General features: G+C 41.8%; 2 protein-coding genes across 8 annotated transcripts in view; one reads left to right on the top strand and one right to left on the bottom strand.

Moving 5' to 3' along the window:
- The window catches only part of EVA1C (eva-1 homolog C), a 37,013-nt gene extending 24,519 nt beyond the window's left edge, over positions 1–12,494 (bottom strand). For 2 of the 6 annotated variants that reach the window (XM_085241921.1, XM_085241948.1), the window contains exon 1: positions 12,139–12,494. In XM_085241921.1, the coding sequence (XP_085098047.1) occupies positions 12,139–12,265 (127 nt within the window). In that variant the 5' untranslated portion in view covers positions 12,266–12,494. Of the gene's footprint in view, positions 1–7,921; positions 8,054–12,138 lie in introns of all 6 variants that reach the window. The other 4 variants (XM_085241933.1, XM_085241925.1, XM_085241939.1 and 1 more) reach the window with 4 other exon arrangements.
- A 7,880-nt stretch (positions 12,495–20,374) lies between these two features.
- Positions 20,375–27,369, top strand: part of URB1 (URB1 ribosome biogenesis factor) — a 45,002-nt gene continuing 38,007 nt past the window's right edge. For both annotated transcript variants that reach the window (XM_085241907.1, XM_085241900.1), the window contains exons 1-7: positions 20,375–20,829; positions 21,005–21,144; positions 22,003–22,154; positions 23,735–23,867; positions 25,243–25,339; positions 26,742–26,827; positions 27,220–27,345. In XM_085241907.1, the coding sequence (XP_085098033.1) occupies positions 20,697–20,829; positions 21,005–21,144; positions 22,003–22,154; positions 23,735–23,867; positions 25,243–25,339; positions 26,742–26,827; positions 27,220–27,345 (867 nt within the window). In that variant the 5' untranslated portion in view covers positions 20,375–20,696. The remainder of the gene's footprint in view (positions 20,830–21,004; positions 21,145–22,002; positions 22,155–23,734; positions 23,868–25,242; positions 25,340–26,741; positions 26,828–27,219; positions 27,346–27,369) is intronic.

Genomic DNA, 27,369 nt, shown 5'->3' with positions numbered 1-27,369 from the left:
CTGTGGCTTCACACAGGTTAAAAAAAAAAAAAAGAAAAAAGAAAAAAAGAAAGCAGAACCCATCCCCTACATTTTCCAGTGTAATTGAGATCACAAATAGTTGAGCTTTCCTGCCAGAACCACTCCTGTGTCAGCCTGCTCCTGAGAGGTGCTGAGTACCGCCAAGAAAATGGGCCCAATGCCCGGCTGCACCCAACCTACTTCGCTACGGTCTGATACCGCGAAGGGGCCTCCTGTGGCATTTGCTGCCGCCAAGGGCCTTTCGCATTGCCTTTGTAGCATAAAGGGCCACAGTGTAAAAGAGTATTCAGCCCAATGTGAGTAGTGGGCACTCAACACCTTGAAAGATTTCGCCTGATATTTGTAATCATTTCGATTCTTCAGGTTTTAAGTTACGGGGAACCAAGAATACCGTATACAAAACAGCCCAGTATTCCCTAAAGAATATCAGCTATGTTGTGATTTGGATGAGTTCCCTGGCATCTTAACTGCTACTTTGATCTTGCAAATTCCTAATCCAGTATCTAAGCACCTTTATCCAACAACTGCAACTATTCAATTCTTTAAAAAAATGTCTTTTTAAAAAACGTGCTCTTGTTCTGAATAAGCAACATGGCTCGCTTGTAAAATTAGTGTTAGTTGGACTGGTGAAAATAAGACATCATGCTCTCTAGCCTTCCAAGTGGCATTTAAAGTGACACTCACACAATGAAGGATACTATTTGCACACAATAAAGGATAAATATAGCAATGGAAATTGGCTGCTAACCTCTGATAAGAGAAGTGGTGACGTAGTACTATCCGAACCACTTGTCTCACATGGCTGACCATGTAAATCTCTTTTTTTTTTAATTACTATATACACAAACTACGTAGGCAAAGGTCAAGAGGTTAGCCCTTTTTCAAGAGTGGTGTAGACTGGGCAGCCCACACTGGGCAGGGCTTTGAATCCAGTCACAATTTCCTCCTGCTTCTTACCTGCAAGTCTCAAGCTTCTTTCCACTCCTGATGTTGGCACTCTCCCCTGTCCCAGGACTCTGCCTATCCTGTGCCCACCTGGAAGACTGAACTGGACAAGGCACAGTGCTCTCTTGGAGGCCTACACAGAAGGCAGCAGTTTCCAGTCTCTGGGCAGTGTGGCCTCAAAGCCACCCTGGTGCACAACTTCAGGCTGTATATTAGAAAAAAATTCTTTTCAGCAAGAGCAGTGGGGCAGTGGCACAGGCTACCCAGGGAGGTGATGGAGTCACCATCCCCGAAGGCGTTCGAGAGCCGTGTGGATGTGGCGCTGAGGGACATGAGCAGTGGGTATGTGGGCTGATTGCTGGACTGTGATTTTAGAGGTCTTTTCCAACCTTAATGATTCTGTGACTCATCTTCTCCAGACCATGAGTATCCCTATATCATTTACCAGAAATTGGACAGAAATGCACTGCCCTCAAGGCAACACATTTAGCTGAATGACAATGTAAGGTTAGGCAAAAAAAATGTCCTTATCTCTACAATTAATAGCAGCTCTGATTATCAGGAGAGGGCATTGTAACAGTTGAATGGGTCTGTCACTCTTTCTGAAGCATGCTTCCTTTTCTGCATTTCTCTCTGCTGGCGCAATTAAATCAGGTCATCCAAAATAGGCAGCAGGGTTGTGTCACCATACAAACTAGACTGCAAGACTGTGTCACTTTCAGGCACTGGCCCAGCACATTGTCTGGGCTGCAGACACTTGGGGGCACAATTTGTTACTCAAAATCCCCCATTTTGTGTTTAATTAATCCAAGTCTATTATTTGTAGATTCTGAGAAAACCTTTTTGGTTGGTTGGTTGGTTGGTTGGTTTTGTTCTCATTTCATTATTTTTTTTCCCCCAAAATAATAAACATGACTTCTTTAAAACAATATGATACTTCCGAGAAAACGTCAATTGTAGTGAGGTCTGGCTAAATCAGAGAAACTTGGCAATACTACAGTGTCCTAATAGCATCTGTATGCCCCTGTGTGAAAGCCCCACTAGTCACTTTCCCATTTATCCAAGGCACATTCATGAGCATTGTATGGAGTGCTCTGCATGCAAAATCATCTCAAAGACATTACAGACTGGCTCAGGAGTTAGGCCTGAATCATACATCCCATTGATTTGAAGGCCAGAAGGTACCATCCCACTCAACTGTCTGCATAACCCAGACTGCTCATTCATTGTAACTTCTTACAAAATACCAATGCAAAATCCAAGCCTAAGCCTTTCTTCCAGAATTAGCCAAATTAGTCACAGCATCAACTGTGTTGACAAAGAACTCCAACTAAAAAAATGTAGCACCAGAAAAACGCACAAAACACTGAGACCAAGCAGCTAAAAAAACATTTAAGCCTTATGGATCATTTCTTATTGCAAAGGAGGACAGTAATGACAATGGCAGACTAAAATAACTGGCTTGAGAGAGTTAACATTGTAAATAGACACCTCTTTGTGTAAAACACCTCTTACAGTATTGTAGTTTTATACTCAATGCTTGCTCCTGGTACTACTGCTTTGGATAACAATAATAATGAACATGAAAGTAAGAAAATCTACAAAGAAACTTTTTTTTTTTTTTCCCTGCACTTCAGGCAATTGAAAAATTGGAAATTTATGTCTCATTAAAAAAAAAAAAAAAAAAGAACTATGAAAAAGCCTGGAAGTGGGCAGCTGGGAAAGGTTTTCCACCTCCAGTGTGTGGCAAAAGACAATGCAGAATACAGAGATACACTGCATTCATTCCTCATGGTGGGGGTCACTGGCACAATGCCTTAAGGCCCTTTTTCAGCTGTCAGCATTAGGCTATAGAAATGTGTATATTCTGCCTGGCGTGCATCTCACCACATGAAACATCAAGGAGAACAGCAATCTGAGCTGCGAGTCTACTGCCTAGCACATATTAAATGCAATCTCAGCGTTGACTGATGCAACGTCTTTTTGGCAAGACAGCAGCTCTGTAATATTTTTACATCCTGAAACTGAGTAGTACACAGCCTACAAGAATTGTCAGAGTTAGAATATACAGATTAAGGAATATTGGTTACTGTGCATAGTCTTATCTAGCTTAATTAGCACAGCAATTTGGCTAGCATGTTGTAAAGATACACAAATCCATTTTAGATCAAAATAGACCAAAATAGCACTCACGTCGTTGTTGGAGTCCCGGAAGGCTAATCATTTCAGTACATCTAAATAGTCTCCTGCAGCTTTCTGAAGAATTATGCCAACAGGTATTAAAAATACACAAGCAAGACTGACGAGTTTCAAGGAAGAGATTTCATTCAGTGATAACAGAATCATTGATAAACTCTACTACAAACACCATCAGAGGCATCAATCTGACATTCATTAGTATTTATGAACTGGCTGCAGTACTTGTCCAGCACTATTTTCTCCATCAGTTGTGAAAGTATTGAAGAAAAACAAACCCCCAAGTTTCCTCTCCCTCCCCTCTGCCACATTATCTGTTGATCTTCGGAGTCAATGCTGCTCAGAACTACTTGCCCTACCACTGTACTCTTTTTCATCCACCAAATGCCTTGTAAGCATACTGCCTGTCTTTCTAGAAAGATGTGGTCTTACGAGCTTTCATCAGTAAGAAATATCCATGAGTAGAAGCACTGATCATTCTACTTACCATTCCAAAATGAGCATAACAGCTTAATTCACACATAAAAAAATTCACGCATAAAAATCCATATTTGACTAATGTCCCTTGTATAGTCACTAATTTGACTCAATTTCCCTCACTTGCTCATTCTTTCAGCGAAGATTTTTTCACTGTTCCTCTCAACATCCATACACCCTGCCAGGGACTACTGTCCTAACAACTTCATCCTTTTGCTTGCACTGAGGGTGATGGCACGAAGAGTTGGTTTGCAACACTAGGAAAACATTTTACCCATAATTTTATATTTGATCTTATTGAAACATTTTTGATGGAGGGGTAGATGCTCACTTAGAAAAACTGGGGTTAAATCCCATGCCTGTGATGAGCTGGTAACGATTAAAAAAAAAAAAATCCCATTTCAAAATGCCAAGTCTGTTTTCAAAGATTTCAAAGTTGTTACATTTCTTAGAATCAGATCCTGAGAGTTTTTAGTTTAACCACCGTCAAAAGAGATAAAATGTATGCGATTGTGCTCTGTCCCTCTACCATTCCCTTCCTCAGCACTTGCTGAGCTCAGTGGCCAGTTTCAAACATGGGATGGGATAGAGGGATCAAAGAAATAAAGCTGTTACAAGTTTCATGAAAACTGAAATTGCCCCGAGTTGACAGAGCAAAGTAAGAGCTCTCGCTTTCAATTCAATCCCTTACTCATGCTAAAAGTAAACTGGCTGCTGAAGACATAGCACACACATACTGGAGAGCTAATCAGCCTGCAACTAATGGGGCAACCTGTTTTCATTGGACTTCATGACAGATGGAGGATTAAGCCTTCAGTAAGAAAATACTTCAGTTAAAAATGAGAATGCTTTGGGGAAAGTATGGCAATCAAAGCAGGCATTAGTGATTAAGAATTCAGGTTTTCTGTGAACTGCTTTAGCAACTCGTATACTTTTTGAAGGAAATTGTTTTGTGTGATTTTTCCCTCATTATCAGAACCTATGGACATAATCATCTTATTGATCATAACTCCCTCCTGTCTGCTAAATCTGAGGATCAAATTAAGCAATGGCTTAATTCCACTTGAGCTAGAGAAGGGACTCAGGTAATAAGAAGATAATTCATCCTAAGAACTCATTCAAACCCAAATATGTGAGCAAGGTTTGTTCAGTGAGTAAAAGCACACACACACAAATCAAACCATGAGCTTTTTTTTTTAGAAAACAAACAAACAAACAACAACAAAGTATCACAAAGGAAGAATCGACCACCTGTAATTTTTTGGTTATGCCAAATGTGCTTGTTTCTACAGGTAGCACATACATAAACTCACTGTACCCAGGCCACCCAACACAGGCTTGCAGCTGTGCGTAAGAAATGTTTGCAGAATAGGGAAACTCATGAATCTTGCACTAACAGGCCAGAAGACTACTCTCTCTGTCATGCCCTCCCACAGCTATTCTGTTTCATTCAGACAGATGGTTTCATGTTCCCTTGCATTGTCATCTTGGAGTGATGCTTATTTTCATTCTACACCAATGGCTCTCTAAGGAAACTAGAAATCTCTACACACTTCTTTTCTCACATTTTCTCTTTTTCTTTCCTTATTTCTCTCCTTCCCTCTCTCTCTCCCAGTGTACATACATACCCCAATGGCTCTACTGCAAATCGTTAGGAAGAGTAGCATACAACACTTGGTAGACTTGGGTAAAAGTGTCCAGCAGTTCCTTAGTAAGCAGCGTACGTGCTACAAAAGCCTGACGATTTGGGGCTGTTAAACTCTGTTCTATATTCAGTTATACCTCTCTCAGCTATTCCATGAAGCCAAAGAGACAAATATTTGTCCTGTGACTTACGATGCTGACAGGAGATAAAATATTTGTAAGAGAGGCTGCAAAGTTCCTTTCTGGCCTTACCAAAACAAACTTCTTCTGACAGGAGACAGAGTAGCTTCCTCTAGTGCTATTAACAAGAAATAACAAGAGAAAGGCTCAGCAGGTGGCAATTTCATCTTGGAGACAGAATGAATGAATCACTATGCCCCAGAGACAGCAAAGGTACGATCATCCCAAAGAACGCAAGTAGGAGGACCTCAAAGTCTAGAGGAAATATTTACTTGAAAACTTGGATTTATGAGCTTAAATTTCCGTGTAATCTTGAGAAGGGGTGAGTGGGTGGGAACTCTATTTGTTACCAACCCCTCAGAAAGCAAAATACAGGTTTCATTTTGCAAAGAGAACCTTGAGTCAAACATTGAATTTAATGTACACTCATTTATTTTTGACACTCAAAAAATCAGATCACAAGGAATAAGATAAATTAAAGATAAGGGAATTTCCTTATTGAATCCATCCTCTGACAGCTCTTATCTGCAGTGTTAGGAAAACTTATTGTTGAGCAGTTCAAACCAGAAAAGCAAAACCCCACAACCCTCTATTCTCATAGATCGATGACTTTCTTTACATTTCTTCTTCCCCAGCTCAGTTTTATCCTGAAGAAATGAAAAGTCCAAAACTGTAAAATGACTCTGAAATAATGAATGCTTGTCTTCCCATTCAAGAATAAACACAGTGAGGAAAAAATAAACAGATATTTGAGGGTTGAGACCCCAAAGCCTAGTGAAATTGTTGGCAATTCTTCCAGTGACCACCACAGATTCAGTCAAGTCTTACATTATGAGTGATATTTTTAAATTAATTCTAAATTAAGACCCAAACAGTGCTGATATTTAATTTGTTGCCAGCAACCACACAATAGACCTTTGAAACAAACTCTTAAAATGCATAGAAATTCAGATGAAATGACTCACCAATGCTGAACAAATAGGGCACAACCACACCTTCTTGTGCTCTTCAGCTCTCTTTAGGACAATATTTTCTCTGTGTTTGGTTACATACCAAAATATTTTAATTTTAATTGTAGATTACAGTTGGAAGTTGACAGACTTCTGATAACTGGTGACTGGTCAGACAGTGCCTTTTCTGTCTGGAGACACTTCCATCAGAATAAGAGTATTTATTTGGAATAGGTTTGTAATCATTTTCCCTAATAAAGCTGAGACTGTCTGGAAGTTCTGTCTAATTGAAAAGGATATCCGTATTACACAGAATGGGAAGACAGGAGGAGCTAACTCCTGCTATTTATTTTAAATAAAAATAATATGATGTGTTAGGCACCAACCTAACTGCATAGTGATGAATGAAGAATGTTCCGGCCCCAAAGCTGTGTAATCTGAAAGACAGACTCAAAGACATCGATCTCCACACAGAGGCTTAGGAAGTCAGGTTTCTTATAGGTTTGTATCTCATATCTGAATTTCCCAGTGTCTGTTGGGAGTGATGGTGGGGATGTGGAGACCAACAAACTAAGCTTTAACTTACTCACAGAGAACTGCTGGAGCAACATCCTCCTCAGGGAAGCTAGTAGAGCCTGGCTGCTTAAGCTACCAAAATAAGTAAGAATTTAATAGGGCCAAAGCCTTAACAAGGTTTATTAAAATCAGTGAATTTAACAACAAAAAAGTACTAGGCAAAATCCACGTATAAAATTGGATTTCTTAAGTTACATTCCCTCAGGAAAGTAACTAGAACTGCAGAGATCAGCCTGAAGCAAAATCTTGGTTCTCACTTCTAACACACACCTCTGTTTCACAGAATAATTTCCAAATCCAAACCCACTCTACTTTAAGAAACTTTAAACCAGACTTTGAGGTTTAACTCCCATATTACTGAAATGAAACATTTTTCTAAAATGAAATGTTCCTCTTTAAACAAAGCAACCAAAACTTGCATTTGACATTTACAAGCCAGTATCAAGAAGATGCATCACTGACATCACTCCTTTTAGCACTTCATTATGTATGTTGATGGAAGGACAAGCTCCACTTGCCACAGTGAATCAACAGAACTGACTCCAGAAAATTTATACAGGATTTTATCTGACGAATGCAAAGCCAAGAAAAAAACCCTTTCTGCATCATTGTGGTTGGTCTTGATTGATCCTGCCACATTATTACAAACAAAGCATTTGCTCAAAGTATTTGTTTGCTTTCCTTTTGCCTGGGGGAATCTGGGAATCAGTAAATGCCACAGAACTTAATGGAAACTTTTAATGCAGACAAGCCACAAGATGAGATTATATTTCTTGGGTGAACTGATTTGCTTTTTCATTAGATCCATTTGTTCTCTATTATTAGGCCAGAAGATCGAGTCTATGGAGTTAAAGTAATGCCTAGTTCTGTCTGAACTTTCTAGAAGACAAAAGAAAAGTTGACACCAGTGCACAAAGGTTAAAAGATTCTACCTACAAAGCAGGCCACTTTCTCTGTTCACATCCACAAAGTCTTTCTTCAGCCCAGTTATGCAATCACACAGTTACTTCATTTCTGATCTTCGGTTACAGACACATTTCTTGAAAGCTGCCCAGAAAACCTGGCTGGGAGTAAGGTAAAGAAAGGACAATTGAGTGATGAATTGAGCAACAGAAGCCAGTTCAAGCAGAAGGCCTAAGCTCAATGTAGCTTGTAGAGGAGGAAGAGGAGAAAAAAAGGAAGTAAAATACTCATACTGATTTTTCATATTTTCTTGTAGGCTTTCCTAAGTGCTGCTGGTGAGGAGTTTGTTCTTTAAAGAGTTCATTTTTGCCACAGAGCAGGAAAAGGTGGGAGAAGAATCAGAGCTAGGGCAGAGAGCCAAGGGAAGAGCCCAGTGCTTTTTCCATAGCTAACCGAGAGGGCAGGGGGTTGAGACAAGGAAGCAGTGACTCCTGCTGTTCAGAACGTATGTTCTTCTCAACAACTGCCACCATCCCCACTACACCAGCCTAGGGATGTCCACCACCACAATATCACTGATAGCAGGCAGTTGGGCTTTCTATATAACCAGGATGAGATGTATATTAAATGCAGTATGCAAGCTTGCTGGTCTTGTGAGCTCTTTATTTAGTGTGCTTTGAGAACCAGTCCAGAACAGAGGAGTGGTGAGGAAATAGCTGCCATGCAGCTATAATCTGTTGAAAAGATGTCCGTTTTCACTGCTGACAGTCTCCTGGGAGCCAAGACCACTTGGGCTTTTGGCTTCCTGAGATGGAAGAACTAGCAAAATTCACAGCAGTTTTCAGTCTCCTGGACTGAAGTCCAGCCTGAAATGTGAAAGTTGCAAGTGGGCACTGAGAAAAACAACATCAGGACAGAGCTTTGCCAAGTAGGAATGAAACTGTGGACGTGATTAAAAATTTTGGTGAAAAAAGATTTTGGATGTCTTTTGAAAAGCGGACATAATAGGAAGAAAATTCTCTACCTCAAACCAATACGCACAAAGATCTAAGGAAAAAAACTCTCTCTTTCCCCTCCCTCTCCCTCCCCTAACCTCCAGCTTTCATATTCAAACTCTGGCATACATGTTTGGATTTCACTTTAAGAAAGGACTCATTCCAGAAGACTGCAGACTTGAGGACAAACCTCTAATTTCAATAACCAATACAACCAATAAATACGTTCTTTGTTGCTGCCAAACTGCTAGAGAAGAATAGACTACATAGATCTTTAAGTATCTTGCTTATCAACATGACTTTACCTCAGATATCTCCTGTTACTAAGGAGCAGCTAATTTTGCTTACTGAGTCCTTCATACACAGTTGATTTAAAACTCTGCTGCCAGATTCTTGTTTCAGAATCTTCTTCTGCCCAGAAAATACCAATTCACATACCGATTCATAAACCATTAGTGCACAGTGAAAAAATGTCTCCGAGCAAACAAAACAAAACACTTCCATAGTTAAAAGCTAGACTAAGGAACACAAGAACAAGAATCTGCAGCTATGTATGCTAGGAGAGCAAGTGCAATAACAAGATCACGATGACAACCGACTTGCAATAGCCAAATGAACGGATGCTACTCACAGCCAGCACTGCAACCCTGTGTCTTATGAAAAGGGAGGGACAAATACTGTGAAAGTTTCACTGCTTCTGTTCTGTGAAGTGATCCATAAAAAATGGCCATAGTTTACTAAATGGGGAAATAAATACAAGTCAAACATTAAAAAACAAAACAAAACCACAAATTTTCACTATCCACATATATTCCTGTCTGCTCTTACCCTCCTGCTTTCCAAACCATCAGACAAATCCAAAGAGCGGTCATCTTTGGATTGTTACAAGCAGCAGGTAGGTCTTGTGATTAACAACTGGATTGGGGCAAGTTAGAATTGCTAGCACAAAGTAATGCATACAGAAGGAGAGCAAAAAAGGTTACATGTAAAGTTGGTGCAATCTGACAGCAGGCTGGGGATTAGAGAAAGCTGTCAGAGGGAGAGAATGAAGAGAAAGAGAGAGGGAAAGAGAAAAAGAAGAAAGAAACAAGAGTTTGGGCTGCTGAGGTAGAGATCTGATGCTGGAAACACACAGAGCGGAAAAAGGCAATGACCCAAGAAAGTATGCACCTGATGATCTGAGTAGAAAAGCCTGAAATCTGTGAAGAAAAGTTTAAGCAACTTTCCCTCCCATTCTCAGTGCACTCCTAAATTTCCAATTTGAGATCAAAATGTGCAGAATGCATTCACGGTCCTGAACTCAGTTCCTTCTGCTATAACATGATCTTCATGTGGAAGCATGCAACCTGCCACCTGGAAGCTTTACCCTCAGAAGGGGTAAAAAAGAGAGCTGGGCTTCCAGATTGGTGAAAGTGCAGGATGCCTGCAAAGCAAGGATACCCAGCTTCTCTCCTATCACCTCCAAGATAATCTGCAAGGAGCAGCCAGCATCTTGGCAGCTGCAGGGCGCTGGCCCTTTAAGCAGAGCAGATTTGTTTCCACGCGCATCTAGCAGAGCTTGTGAAAATCAAGTTGCTGATCCTACTGAGGGAAAGAGCAAATAAGGAAATCTAGCAGTTCTGGAAGCTCAGTTTAAAGCTGGTGTTACAGAGCTTCTTCTAACCGTGTAACAGGTATGAAGCAGGCTCAGGATGGCATTACAGGGTGTTGTCTTACATCTGACAGCTCCTGGCCTGCAGCACCTGTCATGCACTTCCCTACCTTTGAAGTAGCTAAAAACTTCCCGGTGTGTTCTGGATGCCCTTATTTTAAAGGGATCCAGTAACATTTCTGTATTTTCTGTATTGTATCTTTATTAAAAGTAAAAAGAAAACGTGTCTGGAATTTTTTCAGGCCTGGAAACGCCCCCAGTCTGGATTGGCAAGAACTTTAGAATCTAATCTTTTCTACATTTTATTTATTTACTGAATTGTCCACATGACATTTTTAATGCTGATTTCTGGGTCGAGTTGGAGAATTATCTTTGGTCTTTCTACTTATTTAGAAAGTGCACAATGAAATACTGAATACAGCTGTACTTCTGAAATGGATCTTGGATAACCTTATCTGAATAACTTCATTTTAAATGTGAATGGACTTTTGTAAGGGAAACTTTCCTAGATAAACTTGAGGGATATTTTATAACTCAGTGGCTATTTGGAAGGGAAAATCTGAACTTCTGTTCCCTTGTGAAGAACTACATGCAACTCCAAAGCTAACACCTAAAACCCAGCAGCCAAGCAAGCAAACCAAACAAAGCAGCGAGCACCTACAATATGGAAAAGCCTTTTATTTATGAAGGAATCTAATAGGAGAAATGTAGTCAATCCTGCATAGAGTTCTGTTTTGTTTCTCTTCTTTTTTTTTTTTTAAACATTTGGTGGTTGCTTCCTTAGAAACGTTCGGATTTAAGGACTTTGACACAACAACAAAATCACTGTTCCTGCTGCTGAGAGAATGCACCTGGTTTCTGCAGAACCATCACTGGCTTTTTGAACCGCATTAATATGAGCTATATTAATCTGTGTAATGGCCACATTTGTGTTATTAATCATATACTAACTTAGTTCCAGTGCAGTTGACTGGCTTTGGGAAGTCCTGCTTCGTTTATTAAGGGTAAGCTTTGCCTTTTGCCTTAGGGGCAGTTCCTTAAGCTCGCAGCTGCCAGGAATAGGCTGTCCTTACTGCGAAACACAGAGAGGAAAGGGACTGTTCCTGTAAAAATAACTTCACAACAGCAGTGAGATGTCCTGGAATACAAGGAGAGCACAGGGGTGCTGCAGTCCCAGACAGAATAGAGATTGTTTTCTCTCTCTGCTGGACCGAGGACACCCTCCCAGTTGGCACTGGCACCTCATTTGACACGGCGATCGAGGACCCTACTCCCTTCAGGGCCACTCCAGCCGGCACCCCCAAGGGCTCTCTCCCAAAGGGAGCTGCTGTGCCCTCAGGGCGCGACTCCAAGCCTACGGGAGAAAGTGGGAACCTTTCCAGGGACTTCTACGCACTCGGAATCGGGTCCCGGACGATCCGCACGCGGCTTTCCCAGAGCGCGATGCTGGAAACCGACGGCGGCCAACAGGCGAAGCCCTCCCGCCCGACCCTTCGGACTTCTCTTAACCCTCTCGTCCTTCATCTCCTCCTCCGCGGCACATCTGAATCGCGCTCTGGGCGCACTTCCCTCCCTCCACACGCTTCGTTCCGCCCCGTACCTGAGAAGTCCCGAAGCGCCGCCACTTCGGCGCAACACGCGAGGATGGCGCAGGAGAGGAGAGGCAGCAGCCGCCCGCGCTCTACCTGCCGCCGGCGTGGGTGCTGCCCCGCGTCCCCTCCCCTCATGGTGCGGGAGAGGGCAGCGGGGGGGCGGAGCAGCCCTGCCCGGTGCCGAGGCCGCCGCGCGGCCGCCCCCCCGCCGCGAGAGGGGGTCCCGGCCGCGGGTCGCCGCCGCGGGGGAGGGATGAGGCTCCTCGGCGGCGCCGCGCCTGGCACTGCCCTCGGCGCGCATCGTGCGGGCCGGGCTGACTCAGTCCCGGTGCACCTCGCCCGCCCTCCCCCGGCTCTCTCCACCCCTCTCCGGGCAGTTCTTGGGCCCGGCGCCTCCCTCTTGGCTAAATGGCAGCGTTCCGCCTTCGCACCCCGCGCTTACCGCTTTGCTTTCAACTTATTTTCCTCCCGTCATTTCTGCTTGGCAGTGGTCGGAGGGCCGTCTCAGGCTTGCGCACACATCCTGGCTCATGTGACAGCATTACCCCGCTGTGTTCTCTATGTTCCCTATACTTCTCCTCCCACCCCTTTACTTTTCCCCACAAGACAGGTGCTCCCCATCGCTCCCTCTCCGCACGGCACAACCTTCCTACATTCCCTTCCTCACACTGCCTTGGCCTGCATGCCAGACCAGCTTCAGCCCCCCAGGGCTGCTGGCAGGTGTGGGGGAAACCCAGTTAGCAGGACAAAGCTCCCAGGATGAGGGATTTCAGTGAGCAAAGGGCTGCGTTAAGAAGCAAAAGAATCATAGAATCATAGAATTGCTCAGGTTGGAAAAGATCTTAAGACCTTGAAGATCATTAAGTCTAACCACAACCTAACCATACTACCCTAACTCTAACTCGTATCTCTGAGCACCACATCCCTTTCTCCATTTCTTCCCCGTGTTGCTGTTTGACAGTCCCTTTCCCCAGCCCTTAGCTTAAAGAGCCATGTAGTCCAGCACAGCTGAGTTTGAAGTGCATAGCATTGCTTAAGGCTTTCACTGCAAAGTGAGAAAACTTTCTGAAGTTGTTTTGAGAGGGTTCAGGTTGTTCCCTGAGATCTGTTTTGTAAGACTGGAAAGTAAACCAGTGGGAAGTTAAAACAAATTCCTTTTACAAACTACCTGCTAAGCCACCTTCGGATGTGATTTGCAGCTCCTTTTAACAGATGAGGGGCAAAAGGGGCAAGAGAACCTAGAGGCAGCACTGGAAATGAGCGTGGAAGCATCCCCTACCCCGGGGCTGTGCTTGGGTGTAAAGTGGGTAGGCAAGGATATCTCCATGCTGACAGCCTATGTTATGTTAGGTACGTGTGTTTATGCTCTTCATAGAATCATCATGACATCTTTTGAGTTAGAAAGGATCTTTAATAGCCATCTAGTCCAACTCCCCCGCAATGATCAGGGACACCTACAGCTAGATCAAGCTGCTCAGAGCACTGTCTAGACTGACCTTGATTATCTCCAGGGGCAGAGCATCCACCACCTCTCTGGGCAACCTGTTTACTTATCTGCTTCCTCCAGAATTGACACAAGTGAGTAAGTAAGAAATGATTACACCAAACAGATTCTGTTAAAACCATTCCTCTCCTCCTGGTCCAACTGAAGCTGAGTCACATCCAGATTTCAATTTCCTAACTTTGGCATCTCTTTCTGGAAGTCATGCTGAACTTTGACCATGTTTACATCTGAATTCACTTTCTTTCCTCAGCCTTTCCCTCTTCACACACAGAATAACAACTGGATAACTTGAGTAGTATGCTCATTCTTCCTTTGGATGGTCAGATAATAGCAAATCAGGTTTCAGATAAATCTGGCTGAGGTCAGGAACATCCCATCAAGTTTTACTAAACTCAGAAAAAAATGGGACAAAAGATGCTGAAAAACAGGAGAAAATGGAATAATTTTAGAGAAGCTGCAACTGCAAACAGATGGGAAGACAGGACTAGCTCTATGGAAGTATGAAGTTCTTCCTTTCAGCTGCTTCAGGTGAGGACTGTATTTCCCTCTGAGCTGAAACACCTTCCCCATGTCTTGTAACCATTATATTAGGTACAAAACTATGGAACTCTCCTGTACACTTCCCTCTTTTTTTTCCCCCTTGATCTTGTTACGCCAAGTCATTTAATCAGATACTTCATGCACCTGCTGTCAGAATTCAGTTCCATTGGAGGCAGAAATGAATGCCAAGAAAATGTTAAAACTTGTGTGTATTTATATCCCTTAGTAAGAGGAAATACTTGGGAACCGTGCTCAGATTTTCTACAAAAATGTCTAGGTGACTGAGGTGGACTGGTCTACCCTAACTTTGGCTGCCACATCAACCGTAACAACATACCTACTGTATCTTCAAGTGTGTGAAGTCAGATGACCTTTGGCTTTAGACCCTCACAGTCAATAGAGAAGTACAGATACCTCATATTCTGGCCACCTGCTATAGCTCTAACAAAAGTATTGTACCTCCTTCTCTCTGAACTGCTCACTAATCCGTGAGACATAACTGTCCGTGACAGTAACTCACTTTGCTGGGTATGAGTTGGAGAGGGTTTCTGACAAGCAGAACCAGTGCACAAGAATATATAAAACATCAAAAATCATTGAGAAATACCATCCTGTACTTGAAAGGCTTTGAGTCAGAAGATCCTGTGGGATTGTTTGTTTAATGAGAACTATAGACTTTCTCCTCCTAATGAGACAACACTGCCTTTTCTAGCCCTGTAGTGCTGTAAGGAAGAGATCATCCATAGTGCAGGAATGAGCCTGGTATGTTTTTGGCACTGTTCAGATATGACCCAAAGGCAAAGTCAGTTTTTAAGTGGAATGTCTGAACTGGAGAGGTTCAAAACGTTGTAGGTAACCTCCCGGGAGGTGAGGCAGTGAGGGCTGAACAACAACAAAAGAGGCAGTCAGGTGCTCCTGTATGTAGTTGCCTCCCATTTGGGGAAGTCTTCTTATGGAGGAGAGTGTCTGATGGATATTGCAGCCAACAGGAATCGAAGATGTACCTTAAGTAAAATGGCATTGGCAATTCTTTTCTTCTCTCTCTCTCTCTCTCTCTCCCTCTGGGAATACTTTGTTATTCAATGGTCACCTCTAATCTTTAATTTTTATTTTTGTTGTTGTTGGAATCCCTGCCATTCCTTTCTGTGGGTAAGGCTTACATAGTAAAGTTAGAGACAACACCGAAAAACACCGAGATACAGAGGCAGAAATTATTATTTATCTTGATGCGCAGAATGTGTTTCTATGCCATAGCCATTAAAACAGTTTCTACAAGCTGGCAAAGCTCGGCAGTCAGAAGACAATATAACTAATCCAGACATGTTCAGCACGCAGAATTAGAGTTTGTCAGCCTTGGCCTTTCCTTATGAGCAACTGGAGTGAGATCCGTTTTTCACCAAAGACAAAATGAAAGCTTGTAAGTGAGAATCTAGACCAGCCAGCATGCCTTTTTCAAAAAGTTTCTCTCTTTTGAACTCAGGGAGGAAAGAAATAATTTCATAGTGTCAAAAATGCAGGAGCTGTGTTGTTGCATTGAAGTTTTGCATGGGCAAAGCAAAAATTTGAGTTCTTTTTTTCTATATATTAATCATTTTTGTCTGAACTTCAGCCAAACTGCCAATTTGAAAATCATGTTATGGCCTAGTGTACGGAAGTTCAAATCACAGTCATGCTGTCAAGAAATAAACTTGCAATGTGGAATCATAGAATAAAGCTGAGTTAGATGACCTAAAATTTCCCATCAGGAAAAAAGATATCACAACTAAATATGCAGCACAGTAGCAAAACTATAGCTCTTGCTGGATTGGAACTACCTTCAACTTCTATGAAACACTTTTTCATATATATAACTATTTTCCTACCATAACTCCTTACCTCTTTTTCCTCCTCTTCACTCTCCAGTCAATTTAGGAACTAAAATATTTCATTTTGATTCTCTTCTCCCAGAATAAAGTGTCCAAGAAATCCACTAATGGTCTCTTCAGCATTTTTGGGGAAAAGATAAAAAAAGAAAAAAGCTAAGAACAAAACCCCAGGATTTTCCCGCATTTTAAAATGCTTTTATGCTTGCATTCTGACACAGATGAAACCTACAAGACAGTTCAAACAAGTGGGCTGTTACTCTGCCTCTGTTTCTATGGAAATGAACGTCCAACCAGTTAAAACAAAGCACATGCTTTACAGTAATCACTATATGATGATTATTTAGAATAACATAGCACATTTTTCCTTATTCAACCTCTATTTCTATGGATACAGGAATGAAAATAGTGATAGGGAAGTTTCTCTTGCATAGTTCAACTGCAAGTGTGTTTTGGATGTTGCGAGTTCTCAAAGGGTGCCACAGTTTTTAAGTTCAAGTGTGCAGCGATTTGATCTTGAGAGGATCGATTCTGTGTGAGGTTAGGAGGTTAGGAAACATTCCCACGGATATCAGTAGAAATTTGAAGGAACACAGAGTACAGTAGTTCACACAGCAGGCTTACAAGTGGAGGAATTATTTGATATGTTTTGTCTTTTTTTTGAGTTATCTCAGATAGAGATAACAAGTTATAAGTTTTGTGGTCAGAAGACTTCCTGCAAAGTCAGCACTTGACCTAACTAGTCACAGCATCATAGAGATCCTGACCACTTCACAAAAAAAGCAATAAGATGAAACGTATGAAGTTTATAAAACCAATAAACCTGTGTCTCGTTTCATCTGAAATCCACCTCAACCTTCTCACCACATGCAGCAGAAAGATCACGGCCCCTCATCCCCTCATCCTCCTCCATGCTGCCAGTCTTACTGGCATCTCTCCTGTACACCAATTAATTTTTCTAGCAGTTCACCCAGTGTACTTGTACAGACATGAATTAAGAGGCATGCCCCTTTCCACTGAGTTTGCTGCTGAAAACAACAAAAAAAGATCTAAGCAAGAGGAGGAATATATGCACCAAGGAAAAGGTCTGGGCTCTGTTGATCACGCCCCCTAAAGCATAAAAGTCATTCTTGGTAGGTTTCCAAAAATGATCTTGAAGGGTGGACTAAAGGATGCCATATGCCTTCCCTCTCAGTTTGGGAAGGACATCAGGACAGAGTAGCTGGGTGGACCCCATTCTTGGAAAACATCCTGTTTACTTGTGAAAATGACTTACTGTGGGTTTATGAGACTGCCTTTTGGCTGGTGTTGTCACTGTTTCTCCTTTAATACATACTTAGGCTAAGATTTTCCAAAATGACTAATGATTTTGTGTCCTTGAAATTCAAGACAGCGGCTTTTTACAGCCACAGAATCAATGTCAAAGCAATGAAAAATTGGTGGCTTTTCCAAAAGCTTTTGAAAATCTGTCCTCAAGGTCACTCAAGTTAGGAATGCAAAGGCATGCTAAACTGGGAACATCTCAGAAAATATGAGTCTTTATCAGTATCTAATCACTGAGAATTAACAGTTTTGAGATCAAGACCTCGCAGTAATTCAACTTGAGCACAACTTGAGCGCCCCAAAATTAGAAACAAATACAAAAATTTGAAAATAACATTGCAGAGTTCAGAATTGTTTGCTTTTCCTCTCAGTATTATCAGGGTCCAATGGTAAATTCTGAAGAGATTCTCCATGCTTATCGTTACAGTAACTCAGGGTAATGATAGCTGAATGTTGTTCCATGAGTGGAAGGTGGTAAAGATGTCAGTATTGATGGAAGCTATCCATTTTGTGCCTCTGGTTGTAGCTAGCCTGCAGTGCCAAAGGTCCCATTCTATATCTTGAACCAAATAAAGGATTTCTTCAGTATGTATGAGTAGATACCCATAGCTGCTTTCAGCTATGGTAGCTCACATCAGCCTGCTGACAGTCCTTCCCCCTCTTCTATCCTCCTCCTTTCTTGTTCAATCTTTCCATCCATCTTCAGCATCTGGGAAAACAGCTTGATTCCTGACTCATCCTGTGCCCTGGCTCAAAAGCCTGGTGCTAATGCATGTTCATGCTGCTGACGCTGCAGGCAAGTTGGGTCCTTTGATATCGATAGGGCTCCAGTGTAATGGTAGGGAAGATAAGCTGTCATTAGTCAGGTTTTAAAAAGCACTTATTTAACTATTCAGAAAAGTGCTGTTGTGGTTGAAATAACTAAGAGACTGGAGGAGGAGAGAACATTTTGTTTTTCAACTTCAAGATCAAAAGATGTTTTACTAAATTGTTGTAACTGCTTATGCCAGAGAGGCATTGGCCCTGTGAGGCAGACTCAGATCAGTCTATCCATGCAGCTCCAGAATCCAAACCTGATTCTGGTGAGCCATCCAGAACACTTGTTTCTAAACTTCTGTAATTCAAGCTCTGGAATCTCTCTGTCTCCATATATGTGAGTTGGTCCTGAGCTGATCAGTGGAAGAGTGGTAGAGAAGAAGTGGTGGCATTGGGCTGTGCTGGGAATATTCCCTTCATGCAGAACTGTTGAAGAAGGGGGCATGATGCTTAACCAACCTCTTAGCAGCATTCATTGTCTCTCCCTCTGTGATCTTAAGCCACAGATTTAACAGGCTGGAAAGCAGAAAGATCTGTTAAACAGTTAAACAGTTTGCAAGAACTTGAAATTTTAGAGGAAAAAAAGAAGACTATTTTTAATGAAATAGTTCTCTAAATCATGACAGAGCATGCAGAGCAGCAATTTTATATACATAATATCTGCTGAAACTCAGTTCCTCGGAATGGTTTCTGAAATTAATTTATGCATCAAATGAACCCCATTTATTTTATTATTATTATTATTTTTAATAAGAAACTACTGCATTTCCTGCATGCTCTAGGCCAGTGTTAGTGTGAAGTAGGGCGAGACAGCTTGTGTATGGTCGTTAAGTCCTCCACTGAGAGCAGTAGCACTGTAGAGGTACTGTACCTGGCAGGGGCTGTTCTTGGCTCTGCCAAACCAAACACTGGTGTTCTTAAAGGTAAAGTTTGTAAATACAGCTCTGTTTAGACATGGGTCTATCAGCAGTCCTGCTCTATCCATAAGACAGTCACTCATTTGCAGTGTACAGTTACAGGCCAGGAGATCAGGATAACCTTAGCAAAGGTTCACCAGGACATGGTTAAGAAATATGTTAAAAATAGCAAACTTAACCTTGAGGTCTGGCATAGTACATATTCCTGGGCTATGGCTAAAGGCTGGAGGGGGTGGGTGGTTGAGCAGGGCAGGAGAGTTTGTGGCTGAAACCTGAAGACAGACCTGCACGAAGCTAGTAGTGAGAATCTAACAAAATAAATTTTCTCTTCAAGATTGGATGAAAAAGGATCCTAAGCTAGGAATAATGCTCAAATTTGAGAAGAAGAGGCAAGGACTGAGCAGGACTGTAGAGCAAGTGCTTGTTACAAAAGGCAATGTTCAAGCCAGCAAACGCTTCTTAAGTTGAATTATGGCTGAGGCAAGAGAGGGTCACTTGGCTCGATTAATTCTGTATCTGGAGTTCATTGATCTTGAGCAAGAGCTAAGGTTCTCATGAGGGAGTGGGAATTATTTTTCAGAATAGCAAATACCAAAGGGGCAATGTGTATCTTGGATATGATTATATGTTCACTTGGCAGGAATCAAAGGAATATATTTCAATTTACTGAAAACTGAGCAGCTCAGAAATTAATACTTGAGTCATTTGCTGCTTCCATCTTCTAAAAATGCAGTCATAACAGGGCAGATGAACGTTGTCTGAGCCTGATGTCTCATTCACTGATCAGGCCTCCACAATTGATGCTTGCCAAAAAGCAGGCTCTGGGGTAGAAAATTATAATAATTGTGGCAGAGAACGGAAGGAGTAAGGGATCAAAGTACAGTAGGGCAGCATCTTGGAAGTAGTCTGGTTTGAAGTGAAATTAACAGTCTTCCTTATCATCTTCATTAAATCCTGCAACAGCTACTCAGGCTGTAAGGGGAGAGAATGATGTAATTTACATTGTGGCCTTCCAGTACTTGAAGGGAGCCTATAAACAGGAGGGGGAACGGCTGTTTACAAGGGTGGATAGTGATAGGGCAAGGGGGAATGGTTTTAAACTGAGACGGGGAGGTTTAGGCTTCATATTAGGAGGAAGTTTTTCATGCAGAGGGTGGTGACACACTGGAACAGGTTGCCCAAGGAGGCTGTGGATGCCCCATCCCTGGAGGCACTCAAGGCCTGTGGCTCTGGGCAGCCTGGTCTGGTGGTTGGTGACTCTGTATATAGCAGGGGGGTTGAACCTAGATGATTATTGTGGTCCTTTTCAACCCAGGCCATTCTGTGATTCTATGAAAATTGAGAATATTTTTTGCATGTATTTTGCGGTAGTATTTCTTTACTGGATGTTCCTAGAAATATGGTATTATTATAATAATCAGGCTTGCCTTCTAACTCCACCTTCTCTCAGTTATTTATCTCCACTACCCCTCAGTACCGCCGTACCTACCACGCATTGACACACTCACCCTGCTCTCCTCAGAGCAGCGGAGGAACTCGCCGCTTCCTGCCGGGACGCGGCGCTACGCGGCCGCCATCGCGGCTTCCGGGGCGGTGACAGCAGCATGGCGGCCAAGCGGCGCGGTGTGCCCGCGACCGGCCCGCCGGCAGCCAAGCGAGCCCGCGGCAAGGAGGAGGAGGAGTTCAACGGCGCCCGCTTCAAGGCGCTGCTGCGGGATCCTGCCACTGCCGGGAAGGGTGAGGAGGGGCCGGGCGGTGGGCTCCGTGGGGTAAAGGCATGCGCTACTGGCCCGGCTGCTGTGCGAAGGGGCTGAGGGTAATCGCCGCTCGGGGCACGTGTTGCTGCCCACGCTTTGGACCGCGCTTCTCCCGCCCCGCGTAGCTCCATCCAGGTGGAACCCTCTTCTTGCAGGTCTGGAGACCTTCATCTCCACGGCGAAAGTGCTGCCGTCCGCCGAAATATATGATGTCGTGGAGGGATACATAAAGATTTCGGTGGAGTGTGCAGAAATTTTCAAGCTGCTAGATGGAGAGAAGAAGCCTGAAAGTGAAGTAAGTCTTCTGTGGGTTTTATATGTTTGTGTGGTACAGTCTGAGCTGGCTGGGAGCAGAACTGTCAAAGGAATGCTTGGCAGCATAAATAACTGATAATAACTACATTATTGGAAAGTAAAGTGGCAGAAGCATTCATCGAATAAGAGAAGCCCTTTCCAGTGCAAAGATGTTCCTGTATTTAATGATAATAGAATCATAGAATGAATCACAGAATGGTTTGGGTTGAAAGGAAGCTCAGAGCTCACCCACCCCAACACCTGCCATGGGCAGGGCTGCCCTCCACCAGCTCAGGCTGCCCAAGGCCCCATCCAGCCTAGCCTTGAATGCCTTCAGGGATGGGGCACCACAGCTTCTCTGGGCAGCTGTGCCAGCGCCTCACTGCCCTTTGAAGTGGTAATATGCACAACATATGTAACAGCCACAATCAGGCTGTTACAGCTCTTTAAATGTTACCAAGAGACCATTTGTGAAATTAGGGGACCAACGGCAATTACACAAACAAAAAAGTCATCTGATGGAAATAGTTGTCTTTATATAACCAGACATCTCCCTGATACATGAATATTTACAAGAAGCTGCTGCTAAAGTTGATATCATTTTTCTTATCTGAAACAATTTTTCTTCCACAAAATATGTTGAAGAAACTAAAAAATTGGAAAGTTCACAGCAAGTGCTGTGTGCAGCATTATTGACTTATGTCTGCTCTCAACATAAAATCTGATAGTGTTTGTTTTAATAGTCATGCACCTGCCTTTGCATTAGGTTGTCGTTTCTGTCATTTTCTGCAAAGACAACCTCTGTCATGGCAGTTATGTTCAGTTAAATTAAATACTAACACATTTTTCATTTTTACAGATGATATTAATCTTTCAAGCCCTGGAAGCTATTTTACTGAGGACAGCCAGTGACCTCTCCCATTTTTCTGTTGTGGGAACGAACATAGTCAAAAGGTTGATTCACAGCTACATGAGATTGGTCTATGCTGCACTGTATTCTGAAAATCACAGGTAAGTTTTCTCTATTCTGTTGCAGAGAATCTCTGTCAATTGCTCTGAATTGATCCCAAGGGGCTGTCCAAAATTCAACTGAACTTATCGCTAACAATCTACCTTTCTTGAGTGATACTGTTCCACAGTTTGTAAAACACTTGCATGTGGAAGCTTCAGTATGATACACAGTGTCGTATGGTGCTTGTATGAAGCTGTGGTTTTCTTTGTTTGTTCCTGTCTTGATGAGATGTTAGATGGATGATATCTTCAGTCTTATCATTTTAATGCTGCCTGGTTTGTGAATCTTTATAACAGATGTACTCTTGTCCTTTTACACTGGTTTTTCCTCTGTAATCTTTTTTGTCCTTTAAATCTAAGGCTGATTTGAGTGCTCTCGTTATCTGGTCCGATCTAAACAACCATTCCATGTGTTCTTTGCATGTGGGGCAGATGGGATGTAAGTAGTAAGATTTTGCTCTGTACCCCTGAACAGTAGGCAGCGAGAGGCTGCCTTTTCCAAGGCCACCCTTTTGGTTTTTGTACAGGCCAGCATTAGAAAAGTGTTTTCTGCCTTCTAGTTCATGGTCATGACCACAGTTCTTAGACCACTAAGATGATCTTGCTGCAACAAGCATTTTAACTGTACATAAAATCCCAAATATTTGAGGGTATATATATATAGTAAAATAATTTTTGAAACTGTGCAGGATCTGTATTTCTTCTTAATAACTTAAAGACTACAGCTTTTGGAGAAATCCTTCTAGAACCTGCACAAGGCAGATTGCAGATTTATGGTGATATTTTATTCAGTAACGAAACTGCCCATGCTGAAAAGTTTATTTGAGGATATAAATAGACATTCCCTTTTCCCTTCTTTCGTCATCTCATCTACCCAGTTGCTATTATCACTGCTCGAGCAATGCTTTTGGTTGTTTTTTAATTCTCTTCTAGTTTTCTAAGCAATTTTTCCCACTGCTCAGTAAGCAAGAATCACAACCAAGTGTAAATCTGGAAATTTAGTTTAAGGGCAAGAACATGGTTTTTGTGCTGCAAATTTAAATACAAGAAAACTGCTGTCATTCCAGTGAAATTAAAAAAAAAAAAATGTATTTGGCCTCTGCAATGTAGGTCCTTCAGCTTATTATCAGGCGTAATTTCTGTGGATCTGCTTGTGGCAGAAAAGCGATTAAGCATTTGCAGGACTCAGCCCTCTGCCCAGAAAATATGCTTGGAAAAATTAGCTGTTTATAAAAAAAAAAAAGCAACAAAATTCTTTGTAGATAGTGTAATAATGCGTGTTTTGCCTAAATATGTATTGTGATGGTCATATGTGTAATAAGTTACTTATTCAGTTAAAGCTTTAGTTGACTGCTGCAAGAGCTTTGCATGAGTGGGAATACTTTACTCATGGCTATCTTGATTGCTCATGTTGAGGCTTACTCTGATGACTACTTCATGCCTGAAAATTCTGAAGGCTTTGATGGTTGTTGGAGGTGGAATGGGATAATTTATTTTATTTATAAATCATCTTTCTTTACATTTAATCTCTTCATTTGTCATCCTGGAAATAACCTGCATGTTTTCCTCTTTCCTTTTAGGATGAGCCGAGTGTGCCTTACCCTATTGTCAGCAATGGTGGCTCAGGGGCCAGATACTGCAAGAGATGTGTTTAGCCATTTTGATTTCAATAATAAATTTCTGCCTGGATTAGTGAAAAAAAGAGACAAGAAGGTAAAATGAACAGCTGTCTATGTGTGCACCATGAAATGCTATACATTGGCTTTGTATCAGTTTTCTTCTGCCAAGTATTTGAACAAAGTCTCTTTTTGCCATATTTTCATCTGCAAAAACTTACCCCTTCCTTCTTGTTCTGCATCAGGATGAAGTGCTTCTTGGTTGTTTCAATTTGCAGCAGAGCTGATCCATAGGGCATGAGTTTCCAATCTACTTAGGTGGGAAACCCCCAGGGCATGTGTTGAGTGTCTGCAATTGAGGGGGCAATGGCTTGCACCCTGAAGTATTCTATGACAAGTTTAGGTGAAGAGCATTTTTTCAGTGTGTGTGGATTGCTGTTTGATCCCAGTGGAATAAATGGAGGTTTTGTGGTTGTTCTAATGGAGAGGGGATTTTGCCCAGTAATCAGAGTAATAAAGTTTGAAATACAGCCAGGAATTTAGGACAGTCTCTTGCAAATGCCAGTGGAGGACTTGTGAATAAGTAGTAATCAGTCCTCTTTTCCAAAAAGAACTCTTATTTCTTCTGTTTGCTAAAAATAGTCAAGATTGACCTGAACCAGTGTTTTAGAACAAGAATACTTATATTTCATTCTTAACATAAGTCTATATGAGTATCATTTTCAACACCAGTGCAGAATAAACGTATACATTTTTGTTGAGTTTTTGTAATTTGGTGATAAATGAATCTGCAGAAGGTGGTTTGTGGGAGAAAAGTGTGTTGTTTTTGTTTTTTTAAAATTTCTTTTAGGATTTGGTTGATTGTCTATTATTTGATTTCTTTCTATATAAGAATATTTGAGAATGACAGATTTCATGGTTTTTGACCTCACTGTAGAAGTTGCCTTTGAGTGTGCCATCACCCCTTAAACTGAAATGCCTGCCTCAGCTGTGTGACCTGGCTAGCAGCTGTTATAGCTGAGGAGTGTGTATAATGCACCCAGAGGTGTCAGTGAGTGGCAGAAGCCCCCAAGATGGGCACAGCTCTGGAAGCAGCACCACTGCTGTCATTGGTGTTCATGACTATTTGCCTGTGTACCAAGCAGTGCAGAAGTGGATGTTCAGTGATGTGAATACAAGGGTTTGGCTTGAAAATACTTCTTTTTAATTTATAGCCTGTCTCATCTATTGAGAAGTGAAACAGATGGTTTCATATTTGATTTGAACTTGAATGAACTGTGATCTGTTTAATGCAAGAAGTTTTTAAAATTTACATGTACTGTGGATGTATTGCATATAAACGCATGTGTGTGGCTGAATGTAATCTGCCTGTGAAAGCTGCTTAATTTATCTGTTTATAGTACTTACAGTGATGATCAATTGTTGCAGCTGTGTACAATCTTTGTCAGTGCTGCATTTTATCTTTCTTACAGGGGAGACCTGATGTCCGTATGGCCTATATTCAGTTTGCTCTCTCCTTTTTAATAGCTGGTGACACTGCAGTTTTGATACAAGTGCTGGAATTAAAAGGTACTTCATAATTGCTTGTGTATGTATATATCACAGAATGGCCTGGGTTGAAAAGGACCACAATGATCATCCAGTTTCAACTCCCCTGCTGTGTGCAGGGTCACCAACCAGCAGACCAGGCTGCCCAGAGCCACATCCAGCCTGGCCTTGAATGCCTCCAGGGATGGGGCATCCACAGCCTCCTTGGGCAACCTGTTCCACTGCATCACCACCCTCTGTGTGAAAAACTTCCTCCTAATATCTAAACTTCTCCTGTCTTAGTTTAAAACCGTTCCCCTCTTGCCCTATCACTATCCACCCTTGTGAATATTTTTTAAGACAGAGTCTTTCAAAGATGGTAATAAGTAAGAGCTAATTCAAAGTATGAACAAGATAAACACTATTAAGGTACAAAACATATTTTAAATATTTTTTTCCCTGAAAAACTGAACTTCTTCAGTGTTTTAGAGAATGCCTCTTCTAATTGAGAGTAGTGTTTTCTATCTGCGAAAGCTTTAGAAAAATAGAAAGTATTTCATGGAACAGATATAAAAAAGAGAAATGTAGTACGAATTCCATAGAATTGGTAAGCAGAAAAAAGCTATGTGTCCTCTGGGCTTGCTCCTAACACAGTAATAGGTTTTTTGAAAAGCATTAATGGTAAGGACTGCATGTACTTCAAGTTTCTTTCTGTTGTTGTGCAGGACAACTCGTTTGTGCTCCCTTAGACTGCTTTTTGTCAGTGATTCAGGAGAGCAGTGTAATCCCTTTGCGTCCTTTATGAAGGCATTATGTGGGAGTTCAGCCATGTCTCTCAGGGAAGAGGGTCAAGCTCACCTGACAAAAAGTAGGATCCTAAAAGGCAAGTCATATTGGCCCTTAATGAAGACTTGGTCCCTTATATGCTGAAGTTGAACGTAAAACTTCTGTTGACTTCAGTGGCTTGTAATATTCCACAGTTAGGACCTTTGGTGCAATTATGAAAGAATTCAGAAAGGATCGAGAAATATTCATTAGTTGGCAGCAGTTTCCACAGTGAGGGCATGAAACTAGGCCACAATTATTGACTTCTATTGTTTACACTACCTTGTGTGCCCAATTTTTCACTCAAATTTAAACACTGCATATCACATCGGGATCTGAAATATACTTGAAGTTGACAGATGCTGTTGCAGGAATTGTTAATAACTGAGTTGGCAGTTTAGCTAGCTATGCTGAGATGGGTTTGGCAGCATTACTTGCTTATCACTGGTTACAGACATATCATCCTTTTGAACTCTTATTGCAGTTTTTTGGGTCATTCTTAACATAACAGAAAAGTCAATAGTATGACATGGAAGAGAAGTGGATATGAATTCCCTGAAGCGTTTTAGTATAGAAATAGCTTTCACATCTTCACTAAATGTTTGAAATGTCTTCTTAGATTTCATCCTAGATATTTTTCGTTCTGGAATAAAGGAAGACAAAGTTTCTACTGTCAATCTTCTTCTCTCCACATTGAAAACTAAGGTATGGTGTACCCTTGAAACTGTTTTGTCTCGTTTTTTGTCTTTTTGCGTTACTACTACCTAAATGCTAATTTCAGCTCATCTGTAGTGCGTGGTATCCACCAGATTCCTCCTGTTTTGGGTTGCAATTGCAGCAATGCCAAGCCTGAAGGTTGAAAATCTTGTAGTCTTAATGTTCCAGTGACAATGGGATTGGTCTTTCAATGGGTGCATCTCGTGCTGAAGCGAGGAAGTGCTAGATTTGTTGACTATGAGCTAGGTTACAACATACGTACAATCTTATTTGCAGGAGAGAAAGGCTTTTGTGAAGTGTGTTGCTAAGTTCCCATTATTTTTGTTAAAATAAATAGATGTTATTTTGTTTTTTCATTTTTTTTCCCTCACTGTTTTCAGGTGGTTCAAAATAAAAATATTACCAAAACCCAGAAAGTGCGCTTTTTCACTGCAGAGGTGTTGAATCATGTGGCTTCACTTTACCGGTGGAATGGCATTACTGATGTCAGCTCTAAGGATTTCAAGGTCTGGTAACTTGAATGGATTACC

The sequence above is a fragment of the Meleagris gallopavo genome, chromosome 1, assembly GCF_905368555.1.
Source record: "Meleagris gallopavo chromosome 1, MGAL_WU_HG_1.1, whole genome shotgun sequence".
NCBI lineage: Eukaryota > Metazoa > Chordata > Aves > Galliformes > Phasianidae > Meleagris > Meleagris gallopavo.
This window is presented reverse-complemented; position numbering and strand designations above follow the sequence as displayed.